Source organism: Thamnophis elegans, chromosome 1 (genome assembly GCF_009769535.1).
Source record: "Thamnophis elegans isolate rThaEle1 chromosome 1, rThaEle1.pri, whole genome shotgun sequence".
In the NCBI taxonomy this organism is placed as follows: Eukaryota; Metazoa; Chordata; class Lepidosauria; order Squamata; family Colubridae; genus Thamnophis; species Thamnophis elegans.
This window is the reverse complement of record NC_045541.1, coordinates 1,308,960-1,333,015: the sequence shown is the minus strand read 5'-3', so window position 1 is coordinate 1,333,015 and position 24,056 is coordinate 1,308,960. Positions and strand designations below refer to the sequence as shown.

Here is a 24,056-nt window from a genome sequence, read left to right as displayed (position 1 = left end):
ACAGAAAATGCACAAATAAAACTTTTTCTCTAAATGAGCTTAAAACATATCCTCCTGACAACCTTGGCCTGTTCTTAAAGGCACAGAGAGGGAGTGGAGGAAAGGGGGGGGGCAAGTTCTCTCCATCCTGTTTTGATGGCCAAGCAAACTATGGTGACGGTATTTTTCTTTTTATGGTTTATTTTAACTTTAACTAACAGAACTTAAAATTCTTTTCTCTAGGGATTAGAGACATTTAACAGTTACATTTACCTAACATACAAAGACTTTTACACACAGAGAGGGGGGGGGAGAAAAATCTAGAAGGGAGCAATGTTACTATATTTTTCTTTTAAGTATCTTTATTTAGCCAAATTGGTTTTCCAGCTTCATCCCTAGCAAAGTCAATCTCTTGCATAATTTCCTTGCTCGTATCTTCCTCATACCAGCCAGGATGGACTATCGCCTCTCATCCCAAGCATCCAGCAAGTCTCCTGGCAAAACCTTTGAGCTCGAGCTTCCCATGTCTCTATTTCCAATATAGAAATTCAATGGACTCTGCTGGGTCTCCCACGTGGCCAAGATTCCTTACAAGCTTCCTGTCCCACCTGTCAGTTTTCAGACAAAGAAAAGAGGCCTGGGAGGACACTGGTTCCCTATCAAAGTAAGGGAACACCCTGTCAGTTTTCGGACCAAAAAAGGGTCCAGGAGGACCTCTGCTCCCCTTGCAGTGAGCCCGGGCACCTCCTTGGATGGGACTTTGCTCAGTGACTTCCCAGCTGGTGGCCCAAGTTTGACTCTCTCACTCATATCCTGTTCTTCCTTTCCACAGGTTCCCTTCTCCCTGTCAGTGTTCCGGAAAACCTCCCCTGAAGAAAACCACATCCTGGAAAATGAAATAGACAAAACACAAAACAGGGGTAAATGTAATGTCCATCAAAACAACCCACTCTCCTCCCCGCCCCCCGCCCCCAAGGTCCCTTTGGCTTATCAGGAAATTTATCATGAAATTGTTTCACTAGTCTATCAGCCTTTACATCCCAACTTTTTACCCAAGTAGCTTCTGACAAAAGGTGCCATTTCCAGAGTACTAAATACTGTAACCAACCCCGATGAAGTCTGGAGTCAAGAATCTTCTTAACTTCATAATGAGTTTCACCCTGCACTACCATAGGTTGGGGAGGGGCAGCTGGTATGGGTCTTAAAGTAGATCCTACCAGTGGTTTCAATAAACTACTGTGAAACACCATGTGTATTTTCCCTAGTATCCGAGAGAGGCTAAGTTGGAGAGTCAAAGGGTTAATCACTTTCACTCTAGGAAGGGGACCGCTAAATTTAGGTCTGAATTTCTTGTTCGGTAACCTCAATCTTAGATATTTAGTTGACAAACACACTTTATCTCCTATCCGAAAAGATGGTTGGAGAGACCTGTGCTTGTCTGTTTGTTTTTTATATTTCTCAGCTGCTTCCGCTAAAGCTTTCTTCATAGTCTTCCATCTTTTATCCATTCTGTATCCATTCTGTTAGGGACATTGGGGGGGGGGGGGGTCCTCTAGGCAATTCAGGCATAGGCACAAAATCCATGCTGGTAGTTATTTGAAAAGGAGCCAGCCCTACGTACTGCATTATTATAAGCCAGTTCTGCAAACGCTAATAACTCTGCCCAGTTTGATCGTTTATATAACATGTATTCTTGCTTACACATTCATGGGGATTGCCAATCTAGCACAGCCTTCACCTTGCCAGGATCCATTTCGATCCCTTGATTGGACACTCGGTAGCCCAGGTAGTCTAAAGATTCCATATGGAATTAGCATTTTGACAGCTGGGCATAGAGCTAAATGTTTTTTCAGCACTTGTCTGACTAGCTTGACAAGTTCTTCCAAAGTTTCGCCGAATATGAGAATGTCACCAAGTAAGCCAGGACCCCCTTACACAGGTGTTCATATAGTACCTTATTGATCAGTTGCATAAATACTGCCAGAGGGGGGGGGGGTTTGAGGTCCAAAAGGCATGACTCGGAATTGGAAACTGCCCAGCAGACAGTTAAATGCCACTTTCCATTTGTCTTCCTCCTCAGTAATAGGCTTCCCTTAGATCTAGCTTTGTGAAAATCTTGCCTTCTGACAGGTGATTCAGAAAGTCCTTCATTATGGGTGGGGGGGGGTATTTATTTTGTATGCAAATTGTGTTGATGCCATGAAGATCCTCACATAATCTAAGCCCCCCCCCCATCTTTCTTCTCTTTAAACAATACGGGGGCTGCCACTCTAGATTATGCAGTCTCAATGAACCCTCTGGCTAAACCGGTAACAATGTTTCTCAATTTGGCCATTTTGGCGGGCATCATGGAATACATTCTTAGTTTTGGTAACTTGGCTCCAGGTTCTAATTTGATGGCACAATCAGTGGCTCGATGAGGGGGGAGGATGTTGCATTCCTTCTCACTGAACACCTCAGCTAAGTCTCTATATTCCTTAGAAATCAGAGGTTTGCCTGGAGACACGTCTGATGTGGTGGCCGCTGTCTCTGGAGGTCAGCCCCTATTGCTTGGCAGTCTCCTGTCAGGAGGGACAGGGAGTAGTGGGCAGATGCCAATTACGATTTTCTGGTATCCATCCTCCCATTTAACGGTAGGGGCCCACTTGTCAAGCCAAACAAGGCCTAATATGACAGATTCTGACATCTTTGGCGCCACTACAAATCTTATAAGTTCACGATGCCTTCCCATTTCTAATCTAAGCAGTTCTGTGATTTGGATGGCTGAGACTCCTCCAATTAATGTTCCATCTACTTGTTCGAACCTAATTGGGTGTTTTAGGAGTCTAGTTTTATCCCTAATTATTCAAAGATTGGAAGCCCAATTAAACATCTGGTACAGCCCGTATCTATCACTGCATTTAATTCTCCTTGCTCCTGTTTCTCAGGCACCACCAACTTCACTTTAACTGAAAAAGGGGGTTGGCTGCACTCACCAGTGGGTCGTCTTCCACGTTAACCTCACCTGGAGGGTTTTTTCCGGCTGGAGAGTCCTCGCTTTTTTCAGTGGAAAGGCAATTCCTGAAGCAACACAACAAAACCCTCAGCATCATTTAGTTCAGCAGCTCCCTCATTGTGCAGCTGGGCTATGGCTTGTCTGGCAATCAACGGCTTGTCTGGCAAACCAGCTAGGATCGTGGAGCCCTCCTACTGCTGGTAGCCATGGCTGGCCATGGTTCTGGAACTGGGGCACGTGCAAGACATTTGGAACCACAGTGACCTGTTTGTCCAAAATGATAGCGCTTGATGACCCCTGTGGGTTGAATAGGAGCAGCCTTGGTTGGTCTGGCCAGGAGGTGCCTTGCCAAAGTCCTCCATGGATGCCTCTCAGCTGTGGGGTTGCAATGTCCAGAGTTATCAACATGGTGTACCAGTCTTGCAGGCACTCTGGTATCCCTCGGATGCCACAGGCTTTATGGCTTCATGAGTGATTGCCTCTTTAAAATAGTGCAGGAGTATTCTATCTTGCCAATGTCCAATGACTTCCCTGTGACCCGTCTAAAGTCCCATACAAAATATTTTATAGGTTGGTTAACTTGCTTCATCACTTTTATTGTGGCTTCATTTTCATTGACCTGCTCTGGGTCTTCGAATCTATCCTGAAGCAACACAACAAAACCCTCAGCGTCATTTAGTTCAGCAGCTCCCTCATTGTGCAGCTGGGCTACCCACTCAGAAGTGTCTCCTTCATTCATCCCTTTTGGGATCGCAGATACTAAGTCATGATCTGTTTCGTATTGCTTCCCATATTGATCTATATGAGCCCAGACCTGGTTGAGAAAGTAAGCCAGTTTGGCAGGCTTACCATCCAAAATTGCTTGAAAATGGGGAGACAGATGCTGACGTCACGACGACACGACGTGCGATCTCAGATCTCCAAGATCGCAGTCGATACTTTTGCCGCTGGGTGGTCCATTTGGACCTTAACCGTCCCGAAGAGACTGACCCATTGGGTGGATTTTTATAAGGTTCTGGGGTTTTGTGATTGAGATGCTCCAGGTGGTTGTGCAATGTAGTGAGCCTTGTGTCTTTTACTATTTCAATGGTGGAGGCTAATCCTATTATGTCTTAAAGGTTATGTCCTTCCCTTAGAATTTGGGGAAATGTAAATTGTCAATCCCATCAATTCCAGCCTGGGGGAGCTATGGCTGAAGGCGTTTTGTTTTTCAATTGGCTGGCCTGGATTTTTGGCCTTAATGGCATGGAATGGAATGCTCCAGTTTTCTCAATAGATACAGAAGTATCTTATTCATAAAACTTAACTGTTGCATGGACTGTCAGGAGTGTTTTCCTGGTAGTAGAGAGAAGTGAATGATTTAATCTGGGGGTGGGGGGGGGCAACTTCCTATAGTATGAAAAGCTGGAATACATACTGTGAAGTTCCCAGAAGATGACTTAATTAATTTATGAGCCTCGAGACAAAGTTCAAAAGAAATCCATTTATTTATTAGGATCAACATTCTGGCATGTACTCCTGCACAGCCGAAACTGATTTACACTTAATGCCATCTGAACTTTACCCCTGTGTCCCCTCTCCTCTGCCTTGGTCATAACTCACATTCATCAACAAGGTGCTACGGCAGGTTATGGACATGCGCATTCACATGCCAGCTGCAAGAATATGAGACCTGACTCTGGCCAAAAGTATGCATGGAATTCTCCTCCCTTCTCTATGCCACTTGATAGTAGTCATGGCAACACTTTACAAGTTGACACATACATTACAGAATTATCAATTTTTCACATCATGATCATCATGAAAAATGAATCACTCTGGAGTTCAGAGCTAAAGCTACAATCAGACTTATAGTAAGTCTACATTTTTTGCTAGTCATGGATGTTTCTAATGTCATATCACACCCTGAAATAGATTCAATTCAATCCTACATTTTAAAATAATAATATACTACACCATATTGATTTATATAGTCTGAAATTCAGTATATGCTAATTTTAGCTCAACTATCTACATTTCATTAAGGGATTCAACTAAGGGTTTTATATGCCTATGATTAAACTGAACAGGGCATAATTTCATAACAAATTGCTTTCTTGAATAAATTATGGGATTTTAGAATAGTCAGTACTATATTACTGTTAGAAATACTTTAAAATATGTAGAAAATTTAAATTAAATACAAACATTTCAATGGAAAAATAAAGCTATGTGAACAATTTGGGGAATTAAATTTTACACAATCTTAAGACAACTGGCTTAAAATGTAATTAATTGAACCTGTTTAAGATTTTTTTTAGTATTTTAAAAATTAATATGAAGGATGACACAACAAATCAATCATTAAAGAGCTAACAGAATTAAAAAAAAATTTCCAAATATTGCTGGCTTTAAAATTCACTTGAAGGAAACAATTTAAAAAGTGACTGAATTGCAATTTTAGAAACATGTCTGGGCGAGATCATTCGGAGGCACGGGATAAAATACCATCAATACGCGGACAACACACAGTTGTATCTGTCCGCCCCGTGCCAACTCAATGAAGCGGTGGACGTGATGAACCGGGGCCTTGAGGCCGTTAAGAACTGGATGAGAGCTAACAAACTGGTACTCAACCCAGACAAGACCGAGTGGCTGTTGTGTTTCCCTCCCAATAATTTGGCCAATGTTCCATCACTCAGGCTGGGGGGGTCAAATTTTACACCCCTCAGACAGGGTTCGCAACTTGGGAGTCCTCCTGGACCCACAGCTGACTTTCGACCATCATCTGTTGGGTTATAATTTCTTTTTGTGCAAAGGCCGATGTAAAGAACGAATGAAGCAGTTCTGCTTTCTCTCTGCTGTCCATCACTTCTTTGGCATCTTCTCTCTTTAGTGGACTGACTGTTTTCTTTGATTTTCTTGTTACCTTGACTGTATGTTGAAAGAAATTTTTTAAAATTATCTTTGACTTTTGCTTCAAGTCTTTGTTCATTCTGAGCCTTTGCTCTTCTGACTTCTTCTTTGCATACTTGGGGTATCTGTGTCCTTCTTTCCATTTGGAACCATCCCTTCTCTCCCACCGCTGGTCCACAAAGCCTTAAAGGTTGGAAACTATGGGCCAGACACACCAAGCTCTGTAACCACAAACTATCATTTGAAGCCCAGATGGTCTACTTAAACAACTACGTACTCCCCTATCAACCCCATCCAAAGCAGCTTTGAATAACATTGGACCTGACTCACTCCTAGAAGAGACGTTGAAAGAATACAGTAGCATAAATCAATACTAGGAACAGCTCCAGAAATGACGAGGAGCTAAATGGGAGCTTCAGCTGCCACCCTCAGGTCATCAGCACCAGCTTTGGTTTATTCTGCAGCAGAGTCCGGCCCCCTGCATGGCTTAACAGCTGCAATACTAGACTCATCCATACCATGAGGATTATAAGCGGGCGTCTTAAAACCACTCCAACCTGCTGGCTTCCTGATATGAGCCATATAGCACCACCAGCTTTATGAAGGCAAGATGCATTAGTGAAAGAATGCAGAAAAATTATGAACAACTCACTCAACCTACCAGCGCATGCTTCCTCATTTATCAGCCAGAAAACTCAAATTCAGGAAGCCCCCACTGGCCCTTGCACAACATCTGCCCAAGAACTTTAACACGGATTCCCAAAAGAAAGCCAAATGGGTCACTGAATATAGCAGTAGCAATAGCAGTTAGACATATACCGCTTCATAGGGCTTTCAGCCCTCTCTAAGCAGTTTACAGAGTCAGCATATTGCCCCCAACAACAATCCGGGTCCTCATTTTACCCACCTCGGAAGGGTGGAAGGTTGAGTCAACCTTGAGCCGGTGAGATTAGAACCGCCGAACTGCAGAACTGCAGTCAGATGAAGTGGCCTGCAGTACTGCACCCTAACCACTGCGCCACCTCGGCTCCTATGCCCAGACATAGGAAGACACATAAATGACCCCACAAAAAAGGGGCCAGGCTTTGAACTACCAAGTCAGCAATGGACAATCTTGAATATAGGATTCGCACCTTCCGCAGTATCTGCCGGGACTTTCTGTATAAATGGGGTCTAGTATCCTCTCTTCAGAGTGACTGCAGAATTCCACCTCCAACTGTAGATGACATTGTGACCAGTTGAAAGCTGAGGGCATATACTGGTCCAGTATCTGAATTTTTAAAATGTTAATGAATATAAATATAAATGGCACTGTGCTTCAATGATTAGATGGCCTAGGCATTAGTATTTGAACGTAGATCTTTTTAACATTTATGTTTTATTGCATTTTACTAATCAAGGCAACATATATCTGACTAGTCCATACATGATATGCTAAAGAAATAGATAAACCAATCTCTCTCAACCATTCATCACACAATTTAGCTTCTTTATCGTTTCTGTTGCTCTTCTCTGCACACTTTCCAGGACTTCAACATTTTATTGTATTCTGGTGACCACTGGATGAAGTCTTCTGGGTGTGGCCTCACCAGGAAGGTGTAAAGCAGTAGTATCACTTCTCGTTGTCTTGACACTATCCCTCTCTTCATACAGGCTAGGGCTGTACTCGTGTTTTGGCAATTGCAGCACACGGCTGGCTCATATCTACAGTATATTCCTGCTCTGATCCCGTTTGAAGGCAGCCCTCTATGTTTCAGACTATGGATCCATTGCAGCAATTATCTTGACACTGTATTCTTCTCATATAGCATCCATCTGGAACCATTTGATGAGCCATCATAATTACAGATCCAGCAGTATTTGACGTGACTGATGAGAATTATTTTTCAAACTGGTAATAAGGCTAGCAGTTATCAAAAGCAGTGAAGAAAAACAAAATTATTTTCTACACAAAAAAGGCAGGCTGCTAGGTCTCTGCGGATGGAACAGTAAAAAGTAAACAAGAATTTTGTTGTCCTAGAGTTGGTTTATATGTACAGGTAGTCCTCAACTTACAGCCATTCATTTAGTAACCTGTTCTGTCCCCCCTTCACGGCTCTTAACAAACGGCAAGACAAATAAACTTAAAAGGAACTTTCTTTATCAGTTCTCAGTTCAAACTGGCTGCGAGCCAAACTAAACTAATTAAAGTCTCTGCCAGAAGATAACGGACTGAAACACAAATCTTTCTTACGGCAATACAAGGTGAATCAAACAAAAGCAAAGCCCTTCTTCCAAAGTCTCTACGAATCAGGGTTACAGAAGTCAAACCACTTTTCCAAGTGAACAGCAAAGAAACTACAATCAAGGATCAAGGAACGCACGAAGGAATGTTGACTCCTGCGACTAGGGCGTGGCAGCATCCATCCTTTTATCTCCAAACCTGCTTCTAACAAGCCCCAGCTGCATAATGAATCTTGTATCCCGAAAAGACTCACAGCAGACATCTGCTGAGTCACAACAGTAACCATTCAAAGTTATAACAGCAGTGAAAAAAGTGACTTATGGTCGTTTTTCACACTTACAAGCATTGCAACATCCCTGTACTCACGTGATCAAAATTTAGAAGGTTGGCAACCGGCATGTCTTTATGATGGCTGCAATCTCCCAGGGTCCCATGTGATCAACCTCCTGCAACCTCCTGTCAAGCGAAGTCAATGAGAAAGCCAGATTCTTTCAAGAACTGTATATATTACTCAGTAACTGATGCGATTCAAAACAACTGTGACAAGAAATAAAAGGGGACAAAATTCACTTAATTGTCTTGGTGAGCAACATAAAGTTTGGGTTCAGTTGTGGCCATGAGTCAGGGATTACCTGTATAGGATATAGGTTTCTCCTTTGAAAACAGGGCACTCATTGGAGCGATTGCATTATAACCTTCACGTTTCTTGTCATAGACATTATTTAGCAAAACCTTTTATTCCTGTTCTTTGAATTTAGCTGTTTCCAATACAGATTGCAAGGAGGAATGTCTGATACCAACATGCTGCAAAAACTAAGACATGGATCCATGATAAAACCACCATCACGTTACAGATTTCAGCAGTTTGCGTGTAATATTATAGCAATTTAGCTATCTAGCATTTTTTCACATCAATACAAATACATAGAATCTTCATGAAAGTATGATCAAATCAAAGATCATATTGATCTCATAATTTTGGCACCATCCTGATGCAATGTTTCTTAATTTTACATGATTCTTATGTGTGCATCAATTAAAATTGCCATAATAGTTCATGTCTATTTAAAAGAGTAGAGTGGGAAAATCATATTCATTTCTGTGAATATTTGCAGCATGGAAGAAAATTTATTTAAAGGACACACAGACATCCACAAATACAGCGAACATAAGAACGAATGACAGCCCTTTTCCCTACTTTGCATTGTTATCTTAAATGTTCTTCCTGCTTTCTGAGTGAATAGGATCCTGGGGGCTTGTTTGGCAGTCTTGGATGGCTACGATTGTCAGGGCTGCCGTTACGCTACGCTGCGTCTTGCTTGCTGCTGGCAGTCTGCCATAGGAAGGGGGGGAACTGCAGGTGGAATGAGCAGGAGAGTTGCCAGGGGAGACCATGAGGACATGAAACCAAGCCTCGGACCGTCCTGGGAGAAACACCACCAGCTTCAAGGACAAGGAAGGAGTGCTGGCTGCAGAGACAGGGAATGTTTCCCAAAACAATTTGTTTTTATTTGTTTCTTTGTTTGTAAATTATATCGCCACCTATTTGCATATAGTGACTCTAGGCAGCTTACAAGAAATATATATATATATATATATATATATATATATATATATATATATATATATATATATATATATATATTACATATTGTATGTATGTATGTATGTATGTATATGAAAAGATGAAAAAACGATTTAAAAATTGTACAGTTATCTATTTAGAATAAATTTAGAAGAAGAGGTTAAAGAAACAATGATAAGATAGGCAAAAAACTTTAGATATACAATAGAACTAGAAAAATGACAACAACTATGGGAAAGGAATTATAAATTGACAATGGCGACAGCATATAAAGAGAATTTATATAAAATGTTTTATAGATGGCACATGACACCTGAAAGTTTAGCAAAAATATTTAAGGACAGATCAGCTAAATGTTGGAAATGTCACCAATTGCCAGGAACGTATTATCATATGTGGTGGATGTATAGGGATGAAAAAAGTTATTGGGTTAAAATACAAACATGGTTAGAAAAAATGAAACATAAACCCATAGATTTTAAGCCAGAGGTATTTTTACTGGGTCTTCTACCAGAGAAATACAGTAAAGAAGATTCATATTTGATTGTACAAATAATAACAGCAGCCCGAATTGTATTTGCACAAAACTGGAAAGCAGACAAAACTCCATCAGAAGGGGAGGTAATAAAGAAGATATTAGACTGTGCAGAAATGAATAGGTTGACATTGAGAATAAAGGTCAAGGAGGAATCAGTGCACTACAGGACATGAGGTCGATTTTATGAGTGGCTTGAAAAAAGATATAAATAGAAAGAAAAAGGAACAGAACATGAAATAAATATCTCAGACAACTTATGATTAAAATAGGGGGAGGGGAAATAAGAATGTATATTTAAGAATGAATTTGAAAGGAAAAATAAAAAAACTTTTTACAAAAAAATTAATAATTGCTTCTATCCAAGAAGATTTAAAATAGTCTTTCTGGTGATTTACTCCAATATGCAAGCATAAGGAGACTTGGCAGCCCACCATTCATTGAGATGTGGGCAGGTGGAAGAAGAGATGAGCCAGGGTTTTTCATTGAAAAGAAAATTAAATAAGAAGTTGAATCAATTCCTCCTCCTCCTCCTCCCTACCACCCTTTTATCGATCAGGATCTTAGATGTTCTTCCAAGTCCTCAATGGGACTACGCCTACCCAAAGGGAAGCATGCAGTAGAGTTCCTAAGAGTTCTGCCTTGGGGCCAGTACTCTTCCACATCTTCATAAATGGTTTAGATGAGAGAAACTCATGAAATTTCCAGATGACACCCAACTGAAATGAATCATGAACCCTTTGGAAGATGGGCTCAAGATCCAGAAGGATTCTGCCTCGGCTTTTATATAAATGAAAGAAGACATCGACTTCTGAAACATTTTGTCTGATCTATTCATGCAGAAAATGGGGTTGTTTCCATTCCCATCCAGAGGCCTATGAGCTGTTTGAATATATTTAAATTAAAACTGAGTTGACTTTTTTTGAAAAATGAGTTCTAAATCGGCATTCTGATGGAACTATTGAATCACTAGGTCAAATAGTTGTTTCAATTATACACATTAAAGTTGTGGCTAATAGATATATTCTTCTGTCTCATGAACATTCTCACCTGTTTCAACTTTCTGCAGTTTATAAAAACTGATACTATATCCAAAAAAATAAATTGCAGCCTTTTGTTTCACCCAACCTGTTTCTCTTGTCAGCATATTTTGGCTCACCTGCATTCCATTCTATGCCCAACCCGTCCCTCTCTCTCTTTCTCACTAACTTCAAACATTTTATGCCCACTCCCCCCTCCTAAGTGTCTTTAAACTTATTTTATGGCCATTGCTTGAACATGAAGTCCATATTAGATTCACTATAAGTTATAGACAAAACTAATTCACAAATGAAAACATAACATTATGGAGACCACTGCCCACTTAAAGTATTAATTTGGGGATAGTAGATGCATAGTGATGTTTAGTCCTTCTGGAATTGGGAATGAACCACCATTGGCTTCTTTCATGTTGATAAAATCCATTGCCTTGTTCCCCAAAACAGGTGGATTCCTTGTTCATCTCAAGTCTTAAAATTTGCTCAAGGAAGTGAACAGAAGGAGGACCTCTCCTCATTGCGTGAAGTTTGATTTCTTTGCTATCTTTCTAGGCTAGAGGTATCAAACTCAATTTCATTGAGGGCCTCATCATCATCATGGTTGCCCTCAAAGGGCCAGTTGCATGTAAGACTATGACTCACAGTGACCAGGTGGGCTTGGCTGGGTGTCATAGCCGGGTCGCTGTGACTAGGTGGGTGTTGCTGGTGGTCGTGGTCACCTCGACTCTGCTCACTGGATACAGATGTTTCGGGACAGCTGAGTCAGGATGGAACAAGTTGCACCAGCTAACTTGACATGGGGACAATTTGGTGCCCCACAAGCGCCTTGCCTCCCCAAATTGCTAGCAGCCAAATGCTTGCACGTGCACACACACAGACACACACATTGCATTCTACGTTTGGTGACTTTTATCCACAGAGGAAGGAGGGAGCCTTCTCCCCAAGCCCAGGCATGATTGACAATTTGCAAGCTCAGATGTGGATAAAAGTCCCCAAGCTTGGAATGGAGTGAGTGAGTGTGTGTGTGTGTGTGTGTGTGTGTGTGTGCATGCATTTTTCTTCCAATCTCAGACATCGCTGTGTTTCCCTGCCCAGTGCCCCCCCTCAAGCAAAGCAGGAGATGGCGGACGCTGCTGCGTGTGGAAGCATGGAGGAGAAAGTTTGCAGGAAGCAGTTTCCTCTGAGTCCAACTTCTGCCTTGAGAGTTCTCTGGGGAGCAAGAGGAGGCAGGGGAGGAGCGTTGCCTGGCCCTGCACGAGGGAAGCTGGCCATTCCCAAAAGGGAACCCCCGTTTCAATCGTGTATATTAAGGATGCTGGCTTGTTGGGACAGTCTCCCCTAATGCAGCTCGCCCACTACCTCTTCCTCTTCTCCAGAGATCTGACAAAGGTAGTGTCAAGCTTCAAAAGGCTCTTTGGCTGTTGCAACTGTTATCCCTTGCCAAGAAACGATGGGGGGAGGGAAGGGGTAGATGGAACTTAGGTTCCATACATCGAGATGCCAGCCGTGAGAACCAAGAAGACTTCAGCAGGTATTTATCAGAGCCAAAAGACAATACCAGGAGACTTCATTGGATGATGTGACTTGGTCTAATAGGGGAAGGGAGAAACTGAACTTTAACTCTGTGGGTTTGCTCAGGAAATGGTTAGATCTCATTTTGCCCTCATTTTTGACAAAATAAGGTACTTAATAAAATTTTGCATTAAGAGGTTGGATCATGTGAGCCCTGCTTGCTTCGGTTGGATTTGTCAGTCGGAATGTTGAACTTGGAGGAAACGTCTTCCTGCAAACTTTCTCCTCTGTGCTTCCACGTGCAGCAGAGTGTCATCCTCTGCCTTCTGTGTGTGTGTGGGGGGGGGCAGGCAAGCCTTGGAGTGGGGATCTGGAGGTCTCCAGTGGAGAACGTGAGACCAAAGCCTTGTCCATCAGAGCCTTGCTGTCCCTCTCAGTTCATGCTAAGGACCCCCAGACAGTGGCACGGACTGCCCACACCCTGGGCAGCAGAAGGCAAGTGCCCAGCCCAGCCCTTGAGCTCCTGGGGCACCAGGACCCCACAACCAAGCCCAGCCTAGTCCCGCTTCCCTGAGCGGGTGCCCGGCCACACTTACCTCCTCCTTGAGGCTGCTGCTGTGCTCACTCTCCTTGACCAAGTTGCTCGTGGTGGGTGTAAGAGGGCAAAGTGGACGGTTCAGAGGGAGGCCCAGTCTCTTCGTGCGAGGAGACCCAGCTTTGTAAGCAAAGCATCGTCAGCAATAGGATGCAAATTATATACAATCTACAATCAAAATAGAGCTGGAAGTGACCTTTGAGGTCACCTAGTCCAACCCCCTTCTTAAGCAGAAGACCTTGTACCATTTCAGACAAGTGACTGTCCAGACACTTCTTAAAAACCTCCAGTGATGAAACACCTATAACGTCTGACGGCAACTCCTGTTCCACTGGTTAATTGTTCCCACTATTAGGAAGTTTCTCCTTAATTCCAGGTTCCTTGATCAGTTTCCATCCATTGTTTTCTTGTTCTGCCTTCTTTGGTGCTTTGGAAAATAAGTTGACCCCATCCTCTTTGTGGCAAATACTAGAATAATGCTATCACATCCCCACTGTCCTTCTTTTCTCTTGATTACTCAAATCAAAATCCTGCAACCATTCTTCATATGTTTGTGTCTCCAGGGCTTTAATCATTTTAGTTGCTCTTCTTTGCACTTTTTCCAAAGTCTCAACATCTTTATGGTAACGTGGTGACCAAAACTGGATGCAGGATTCCAGGTGTGGCCTTACCAAAGCTATTTAAAGCAGTACGAATAGTTCACTTGATTTTGATTCTATGCCTTTGTTTATACAACCAAGGATTGCATTAACTTTTTAGCTGCTGCCACACATTGCTGGCTCACGTTTAAGTGATCGTCCACTGGGGCTCCAAAGTCTCTCTCTCAGTTACTGTTTTTGAGCCAGGTTTCACCTAATCTGTACTTAAACCTTTGGTTTTTCCTGTCCAGGTGTAAAACTTTGCTTTTCTCCACATTAAATTTCATTTTGTTGGATAGAGTCAACAAAACGATAGACCATGATTCAACTCTATCAAGATCTTTTTTGGATCCTTAATAAAATAAAGTGGAATGTTTTCTTTCCATGCTTTGAAAATCACCCTTCTATTATACAACTTAAAGCTGCATTTGCATATTTTGTAGCTTTTGATATTTAATATTTTAATCCTTCATTTGCAATCAACCATTATGGTAAAATCCATTCCATAAATTCAATTGCCAAGACTTAATCCTAAGTAAAAGGGATGAAATGATTGAGGGAATAGAAGTTGTAGGAACTTTGGGGGAGACTGACCATATCTTGCTAGAATTCACCATAATGCAGGCAAATGTGACTCAATAAAGTGAGACCATTATTTTAGACTTTAAGAGAGATGAGTTCAACAAACTATTAGAGAGACTAGGAAGGTTTCTGTGGGTGGAATTCCTAGAAGGAAGAACAGTTCAGATTACATGGGCAGCTCTGATAAATGAATCACTAAAGGTCCAAACCAGGGGTGGGTTTCTCGCCCTGTTCCAACCGGTTCGGTTGGAACGAGGCCGGCGGCGTCCTCGCGCATGGCCGCGGCGTGCACATGCACGCGCACAGCGCACGCATGCGTACTAGTGTCTGTGCGATGCTCCAGCTGCTCCTGGAGGATCGCGCAGGTGCTGTATGCGTCCTGCGCATGCGTGGAAGCGCAGAATTCAGCAAAACCGGGTAAGGAGCGGGCGTGGGCGCACGCGGGCGCGCGGGCGCGGGGGGGGCCTTCGCCGTTCCCGGAAGTTACTTACTTCTGGGTTCGGCGACCAACCGGATCGCGGGGACCGCCGCCAACCGGTTGAAACCCACCCCTGGTCCAAACAAGAAAAACAAAAGACACAGCATAGTTGCACAAATAATTCTCTGACAAACTGAGGGACAAAACAGACAAGTTAAAAAAAATGGGAATGGGGCATATAACTAAAACAATACTAGCAAATAGCCCAAATCTGCATGACTGGAGTCAGGAAGACTAAAACTCAGAATGAATTCAGACTTGCAACAAAATATATATTTAAAAAGTTTCTTTCAATATGTAAGGAACAAGAAAAACGCCAAAAAAAATTGATTGGTTCACTAAAGGGAAAAGACGGAAAGATGATGACGGGTAGCAAGGAGAAAGCGGAGCTGACTAATTTCTTCTTTGCTTCTGTTTTCACGCAAAAGGAAAAAAAACAGCCAAATTCGTCACAAGCAGCACAGTGGGTGACAGAACAGAAATACAGATCAAAATAAGTAAGAAATTGGTTAAACCCTAGTCATTCTAGGGGAGTTCCAATCATCAAGACCAAATTGTTTATATCCAACGTTCTGAACAAAATCTTTCAGACTCCTGGAGCACTGCCAGAGGACGGGGAAAAAGCTGATATAATACCAATCTTCCAGAAGGGAAAAAAAAGTGGATCCAGGAAATTACAGACTAATCAGCTTGACATCAATATCTGGGGAAATTCTAGGGAAAAAAACCAAGCAGCAGATTCCTGAGCACCTAGAAATCAACAAACCCTCTATTAAAATTCTAAAACCAACAACAATAGTAGTAACAGTCCTAGAATAAGATCTAATTTCCTTATGAACAGCTGTATCTTGAATTTTTTTCCTAAAGGTCCGGCATAATGGAACCACCTGGAATTTGGAAGGAAGGTTGAGAAGCATCATGAACCTGCTTTCTTCCTCACGTGGAGAAAGTACCTTTCTCAGTCCTACCTCAAGTTGCCACCTGGATTTGTAGGTGATGAGTCTCCTATGGTGGATTCTGAAGCAACCAGTACTTTCATAGACGTTGCAATTGCTGATGGTCATATTATCCTTTCGTATTCTGGCAAATCTGTCGTGGTCAAACAGACCATCAGGTGGAGACGTTTCATTTCAGGACAAATCAATAGTTTGGTTACTATTCCCTTCTCTGTAGGGAATAATAGCTATCATTTCTCAGGTTTGTCTGCTATCAAACTGAGGGTCTCAGGAATCATTTGATATGATCCAAATTCTTTGAACATATGTTTTATAAACCAATTTAAGAATCACAGACCAATTATAAAAAAACCCTTATGCCAATGTATTTATTTTGGTTCCCTTCTAACAATGTTGTTAAATACTAGGTTTTGTTAAATGTAATTAACATTTTCTAATATTCGGCTACTGATATATTTCTACAATTCATCATCAAAATTTTGACAGCTGTTAATAGATTTGAGGATAGAACTAGAATTATGCAGAATTATACTGGGGTCAAAAAGCAATGGAATTTATTATCGTTTTTTCTAATTGAAATTAGTAGGTCCACAGCAATTTCAAATGAATATTGAAACATAATTAACCCACATAGGATTATTAGCCTTGCTGAGGCTAAGATGAGCCAAGGTGGCGCAGTGGTTAAATGCAGCACTGCAGGCTACTGCTAGATCAGCAGGTCAGCGGTTCAAATCTCACCGGCTCAGGGTTGACTCAGCCTTCCATCCTTCCGAGGTGGGTAAAATGAGGACCCAGATTGTTGGGGGCAATATGCTGACTCTCTGTAAACCGCTTAGAGAGGCCTGAAAGGCCTATGAAGCGGTATATAAGTCTACTGCTATTGCTATTGCTATGATACTTAGGGAAGCCTGCCAAAATTCTGTGATGGGCTGCATCAACAGACTGATAGCATCAAGAACACGAGAAGTGCTAATACCGCTTAATATTGAACAATGAGGCCACACTTGGAATTCTGCATCCAGTTATGGTCAAAGAAGAGGTGCTGAAACTCTAGAAAAAAATTCAGAGAAGAGCAACTAAGAAGATAAAAGGCCTGCAGGGTAAATCACACGAGGAACGTTTAAGGGAATTAAATATGTCTAGCCTAAGAAAGAAAAGGATTGGGATGACATGATAGCTGTTTCCCAGTACTTCAGGAGACTGTCACAGGGAAGAGGGGAAGGATTTATTCTCCAAAGTACTAGAGAGCAGGACAAGAAGCAGTGGATAGAAGAAGCCCCTTAAAGAGAGATCTAACCTGGAACTAAGGGGAAACTTTCTGAGAATAATCAATCAGTGGAACAACTGGCCTCCCTGAGTTATGGATGCAGAATCCCTGGAGGTTTTCAAGAAAAGATTGGACAGACATTTGTCCAGGATGATATAAGGCCACCAGAGTTGGGCAACATCTCCAAGGTCCCTTCCTTCCCTATAATTCTATGATTCCTCAAACATATCTATGATAAATGGCAATGATATTATTGATTATAGTATGTATTTTCCTAGATACAGCACAATAGAAAAGAAAGAACTGGAGAAAATCACAAAATACAAGACCTGCAAATAGAAGTAGAATGACTGTTACAAAAGAAAGCAAAGATAGAGCCAATAATTAGAGCCGCGGTGGCGCAGTGGTTAGAGTGCAGTATTGCAGGCTACTTCTGCTGACTGCTGGTTGCCAGCAGTTTGGCAGATGGAATCTCACCAGGCTCAGGGTTGACTCAGCCTTCCATCCTTCCGAGATTGGTCAAACGAGGACCCGGATTGTTGGGGGCAATAGGCTGACTCTGTAAAACCGCTTAGAGAGGGCTGTGAAGCGGTATATAAGTACTATTGCTAATTATAGGCAGTAGATAAAATGCCAAAACCCAGTCAAAACATCTGACTGTGCAACCAAAGTTAATAATCCCCTCTGTGGGTTAGAGATGAGGGGCTTGTGATGCTCTGATGAGGTTGAGATCTAAGCTGACAGAAGGGTCATCCGTGCCCAACACATTTTAGTGGAAAAGCTTAGTAAGTGGAAGAGTAAGTGTATCCTTCAAGCCATTTATGTGGTGAGAAAGAAGAAAAAGAATCCTATACTGGATTGGTTACCATCAGGACCACATCAGATGTTAGAGTTCCTGGACATCTGTCAACAAAAGGACAACAGGACTTGGAAGCTATGACTGGGCAATCTTAACCCTAACTCTAACCAGAGAGTAGCCCTCTTAAGGTTAGGGGAAGAACTACAGACAAGAGACAAATATACTGTCTTTTAAAATCATGCCATTATGGACTGCTACTGTAAATGAAGACCAACAAAGCAAAGATACTTTAAGCAAATATTTGAACAGTAGAGAAAAGTGTGGCGCATACAGTATTACTAGTAGAAAGATTGGCAGCATGGAAAGTATTGTTCCCAAAACCCGCCATTGAAAATGAAGGATGTGAATAAGGTGCTTGGAAGGATGAAAGTAACATTTATCAAAGAGACTAATCAGCCTCTTACACTACAGTAGTGGTGGTTACAGAAAAATCGGGTATCAAAATTTGAAAATGTAAAGTACAATCATATTCAGTCCCAACTTGGAAGATCAGATTGGAGGCCAAGATAAAGAAATCAAGATCAGATGCAAGTAATTTAAAGAACATGAAAGACTAAAAATTGAAGAAAGTAAGGATCAAGACAAGCTGAAAGAGAGAATATTGGCTTAGCACTAGAAAAATTGAAGAAGCTTTGGAAATCACAAAGCAACAAGTAACAGCAATGCCAAAGAAAATTGAATGCTATGAGGCAGAAATCATCCAATTCAAGTAAAGCCAGCTGTTTCAATCAGACTAGAGACAATTCTACCAAAGTATATATGGTAATCAGAAGTGGGTTGCTCCCGGTACGCACCGGGACGGGTGTACAAGTAGCGGAAATTGGCCTATTGAAATGCTAACTGAAGCAACTGCAGAGTGGTCACCATATTGTAAGCAAGGATATTTTTAAAATTTCTCATAACAATTTATGAAGTACTATCAAGTCGAGAGAGATGTTGGAGTCCTAGTAGACAATCACTTAAATACACCAGTGTGCTGCAGCTGCCAAAAAGCTAGGCTGAATTAACAGATGGATAGAATCACGATCCCTTGAAATGTTAGTACCACTTATAATGCCTTGGTAAGTCCTCGCTTGCAATATTGCATCCAGTTTTCATTGCCACAAGATAAAAAGATAGAGACGCTAGAAAGACTGCAAAGAAGAGCAACAAGGATGATTAGGGGACTGGAGGCGAAAGGATATGAAGAACGGTATGTCTAGTTTAATGAAAAGAAGGTCTATAGGTGACATGAAAGCAGTCTTCCAATATCTTTCACAAAGAAGAGAGGTTCAACCTATTCTCCAAGGCACCTGAGGGGAGGATAAGAAGCAATGGTTGGAAACTAATCAAGGAGAGAACTAACCTAGAACTAAGGAGAAATTTCCTGACAGTGAGGATGATAAGCCTGCCTTCAGAAGTTGTGGGTTCTCCATCACTGGAGACCGGACAGCTATTTGTCTGAGATTGTATAGGGTCTCCTGCTTGATCAGGGGGTTAGACTAGAAGACCTCCATTTGCTCTTAGCAAGCAGACAAAGAGATTTTCTCCCAAACTATCTCCACCCTAGCCTGGCCCCACAAACCTTCCAAGAAGGCTGCTGTAATTGAGTCCATCCACCTCCTCTTCGCTTTCCTTTTATGAAATATGCAAACATGGTTTTAATTTTACATGTTCTTCATACATGCATGTCTTTTTTGTACTGGTATTCTATTTAAATTCACCTATTTTTGCGTTTTATGAGGGTGAGAATGAGGCCAATAGGAAAACTACAGGAAAATATAATTTTTTTCCTGATTTTTATTTCCTGAACGTCTTCATTCATTCATTTTGCTGATACTAATTTGGAAATGTTTCACAAGCAAAATGAAAAGGTAAGAAAGGCAGCAGGTTTTTTTAGATTTTAGGGGGGAAATAAGGGACAGAACTTGTAACAGTGCAATTGTTTTGAATTAATTTATGTCTATTGCCATCTAGTGGCCAAAGGCGTTAACATTCTTTTAAAAAGTTTTTATTTTTAAACATATATATAGACAAACAAGACACGTAACATAAAAACATCTTCCATTACACACAGTGTGTCGATTGGTTACAAGGTTTTTGTGCATCCTTTCCATAATCATCCCTTAAACTTTATATAAAGTCACATATTGTCAATCAAGTGTATTTGTATACATTATTATTATTATAGTACTTGATTTGTTTAAGCATCACTATTATTTCTTCATTTCAAGAACTTCATTATTTCTTCAACTTACCAAAACCAGAAATGTATATAACAGGTTAAGAATGCAAATTAAAATACGCAAACATAAGGTAAGAGAACACCTCTCAGTTCTAGATCTATTCAAATCGTCAAATTCATCTAGTTTAGTGTAATGAAGCAAGTTGTCCCCATTCCAGTTTTGGATGGATGGAGTCGATGAGATTGTGGAAAAGAGAAAGATGGGAATGGATTTGGCACATTGCTTCATGTTCCTTTTCTGTGCCCTGCATAATGCTGGTTATTCTCAAAAGGAACAAAACGGTGGGTATTTTTATACAGCATAAAGTGAAGTCATTTGCAACTATTGTTTAAACATGAGGTTGATTTGGGGAGGTTTTCAAATAGGCTGGGCAACCATGGGATTGGGTCAGCGTAAGACTCCTGCCTTGGGAAGGGGGTTGGAGTATGACTCTATGAAGAATTGTAGATACTGTAATTAAAAAAGCTCCTCAAATAAATTAATTCAGTGCTTGGATGCTACTACAAAAAGGTTTTCTTACACATCATCAAGTCTACTTTGGCATTATGCAAAACAGACAATATGGCTCTCCAGATTATTATTTTATGTACGGAACAAATCTTTCACAGTTGTAAAAGTTATTAGCAGTATTTCGAATTGCCCCGCCCTCATGCAGTTTTCTTCGTCATATCCATGGAAGGGGATTTGGTTACTTTATTCAGGGAATGTGTGTGTTTTTTTTAATCCTCCATACGCTGTAACTAAATCATCACTTACGGAGCTGGCACAAGGAAAAACAAACAAACATCTGAATGAACTGCTTGCAAAAATATGAAAATAAACCAAATGAGAGCGACGGTTGCATTCTAGCATCTGGATATTTAGATGTATTGGTTGTAGAAAGAAGCTTTTCTAATTTTAAAAATAATCATTTTTGTTTTATATTGCTTATGATGTAACAATATTGCAATCTTCCATTGCAAAGGAAAATGAATCAACATTTCTCCTATTAAGGGGGGGAAAAAACCCCTAATGCAGTGTTTCTCAACCTTGGCGACTTTTAAGTCCTGTGGACTTCAACTCCCAGAATCCCCCAGCCAGCATAGCTGGCTGGGGGAATTCTGGGAGTTGAAGTCCACAGGACTTAAAAGTCGCCAAGGTTGAGAAACCCTGCCCTAATGGATCGCGGGTGAAGACTGACGTATTGTATCCGGATGAGCATTAAAAACCTATTTGCTTCTCTATGGGAGGGGACTTCGGACAGAGAAGGGCTCGGGAGCCGCCCTGATAACGGACGGAGACCGCGTCGAGGCGGCCAAACTGCCGCTTCGCTATCAAACTGCCGCCCAATGAAAGTCCTCCCATCGGGCTCCGGCCACAGAGGTAGCGGGGATAGAGCGGCGCCGGCCTCAGTGGCCCGTCAATCATCCCGTGAGCGGAAGTTCGCTAAAGGGCGCGAATCCCGGCAAAGAAGGGGGGCGGGCGGTTTCCAGGGGCAACGCGAGGACGCGCCGGAGGCAAGATGGAGGAGGCGACGACCGCGGAGGAGACCTTCTGCCTGCAGCGTATCCTTCCTTCCGCGGAGGGCTCGGGGCTGGGGGGTGGTGGTGGGGGGGGGGGGGCGTCGTCGCCTCAGTGGGTTCGCAGGAGACCCGGGTCCCCGAATGGCGCTCCTCGGCCTGAGAAATCTAAGGAAACTCGAGAGGCGGTGAAACCTCCGCTGTGGGCGGCTCCATTGGGCGCCTCTGAGGGTCCCTCAGAGAGATCCTCAGCCTCATTGGACTGCGCCGTTTGTCTCTTGAGGCAATATGCTTCCCTAAGGTGGTAAAAAGAGGGTAGTATCCAAATATCCTACATACATACATACATACATACATGCATATATCATATATATATATGATTCGAACCTGTGCTGTATTGCTTTTTAGGCAAATGTCTTAGCCATTAAGCCACAGGTCCTCCTCCTTATCAGCTGAGCCAGGGAGAAAGGTATATATTTAGAGTCATAACCCCTGGTAAGCCCCAATTATGGGAGGAAGCTAACTGCTTCCATCATCCGTCCTTCGGCTCGTCACAAGAGTCCATCACGACAGAAACCCAACATTTTTACTGTTGCCTTTGTTATATTTGTGTTTTTTTTACATTTGTTTTTATTTTATTTATTTACAAATAAAAAAAACACAAATATAACAAAAGGCAACAGTAAAAATGTTGGGTTTCTGTCGTGATGGACTCTTGTGACGAGCCGATTGACAGATGATGGAAGCAGTTAGCTTCCTCCCATAATTGGGGCTTACCAGGGGTTGTGACTCTAAATATATACCTTCCTCCCTGGCTTCAACTGATAAGGAGGAGGACCTGTGGCTTAATGGCTAAGACATTTGCCTAAGAAGCAATACAGCACAGGTTCGAATCCCAGTAAGGGTATGGCTAGCTGATGAGAGCTAAATAGCTTGAAATAGATCTATACTAGTCTCCCTTTATTTATTTATCAGCACAAATAATAAAAAAAAACATACATATATATATATATATATATATATATATATATATATATATACATACATACATACATACATACATACATACATACATACATACATACATACATGGGTAATATCCAAATATCATTCATATATACATATATATATATATATATATATATATATATATATATATATATATATATTCCTCCCATATTTGGGCATACCGGGGTTGTAAAACTATATTTGAGCGGCCAAAATACTCAGACGTTTACACCCGGGATTGCATTGTAGTCTGTTGAAACCAGAAATCACATCTTCCCTGTGTCCGAAATCGCAATCCCCTCCTGACCCCACTGTGATCAAGGGAGAGCAGAACTTTGAAGTCAAAGATATTTGGGATTCTCACATACATTGGGGAAAAACTCAATATTTGGTAGCCTGGAAAGACTTTTCCCCCTCAGAAACTGAATGGGTCGATTGCCAACATATTAAAGCCCTGAAACTGCTTAAAAATGCCATGATTGATACCCAGATAAGCCACATTGAACTGTTTGCTAATGGAGAAATTGTGTTTATCTCTTTCTCCCCTGCCTTTTTTTCTTTTGCAGGACTAACTTCTCTTTCAAGATCGGGGGGGGGGGGGATGTAGAATGACAGCTCTGCCTGGCTCAGCTTGGGGGTGGGGCTCACAGGCATCCTGCCATCAAAAGGGAGAGGAGAGAATGAAAGGGGGAAGGATGAATGTGCAATAAAGTTTTGTGTGTACGTGATAGGAAATTGGAAGGGGGGGGAATGACAAGTGATACGAACCAGAGTAGCTGGATCCTCTTTATGCCAGCATCCCATGGCCAGTCAGCCTGAGAAATATCCAGATTGTCCCCCAATATTTCAGAGTTCTCAAAACATATTGGCAAGCTCTGGTTGGTTGGAAACGGAGTGAGCACTGGGGGAGGGGTGTGCGGGAGGCAAACTATCCCTTATTTTTGTATACAGCAAGTGTGATAATTTCAGAGCTGGCTTGACTACTACAACCAACACTCTTAGTAAAATAACTCTTTGCTTTAACGAAATGGAGCCAAAGGCTTTTCTTTCCTAAGGGATCGGACAGCTGCAGGCCTGACATGTGACCAGTGTGACCTTGTAAATTTGTCTTGATTCGTGTCACTCTCAGGCACTCTTCTTGATCCAAGCTGACTCATTCCGCACAACCCCTCTTGCACACCTCTGGA

General features: G+C 41.9%; 1 protein-coding gene across 1 annotated transcript in view; it reads left to right on the top strand.

Annotated features, from left to right (window-relative positions):
* The first annotated feature begins 21,826 nt into the window (after positions 1 to 21,826).
* SPAG16 (sperm associated antigen 16) overlaps positions 21,827 to 24,056 on the top strand; it is a 112,588-nt gene continuing 110,358 nt past the window's right edge. Inside the window, exon 1 of the mRNA XM_032237189.1 lies at positions 21,827 to 21,906. Within this exon, the coding sequence (XP_032093080.1) occupies positions 21,864 to 21,906 (43 nt within the window). The 5' untranslated portion in view covers positions 21,827 to 21,863. The remainder of the gene's footprint in view (positions 21,907 to 24,056) is intronic.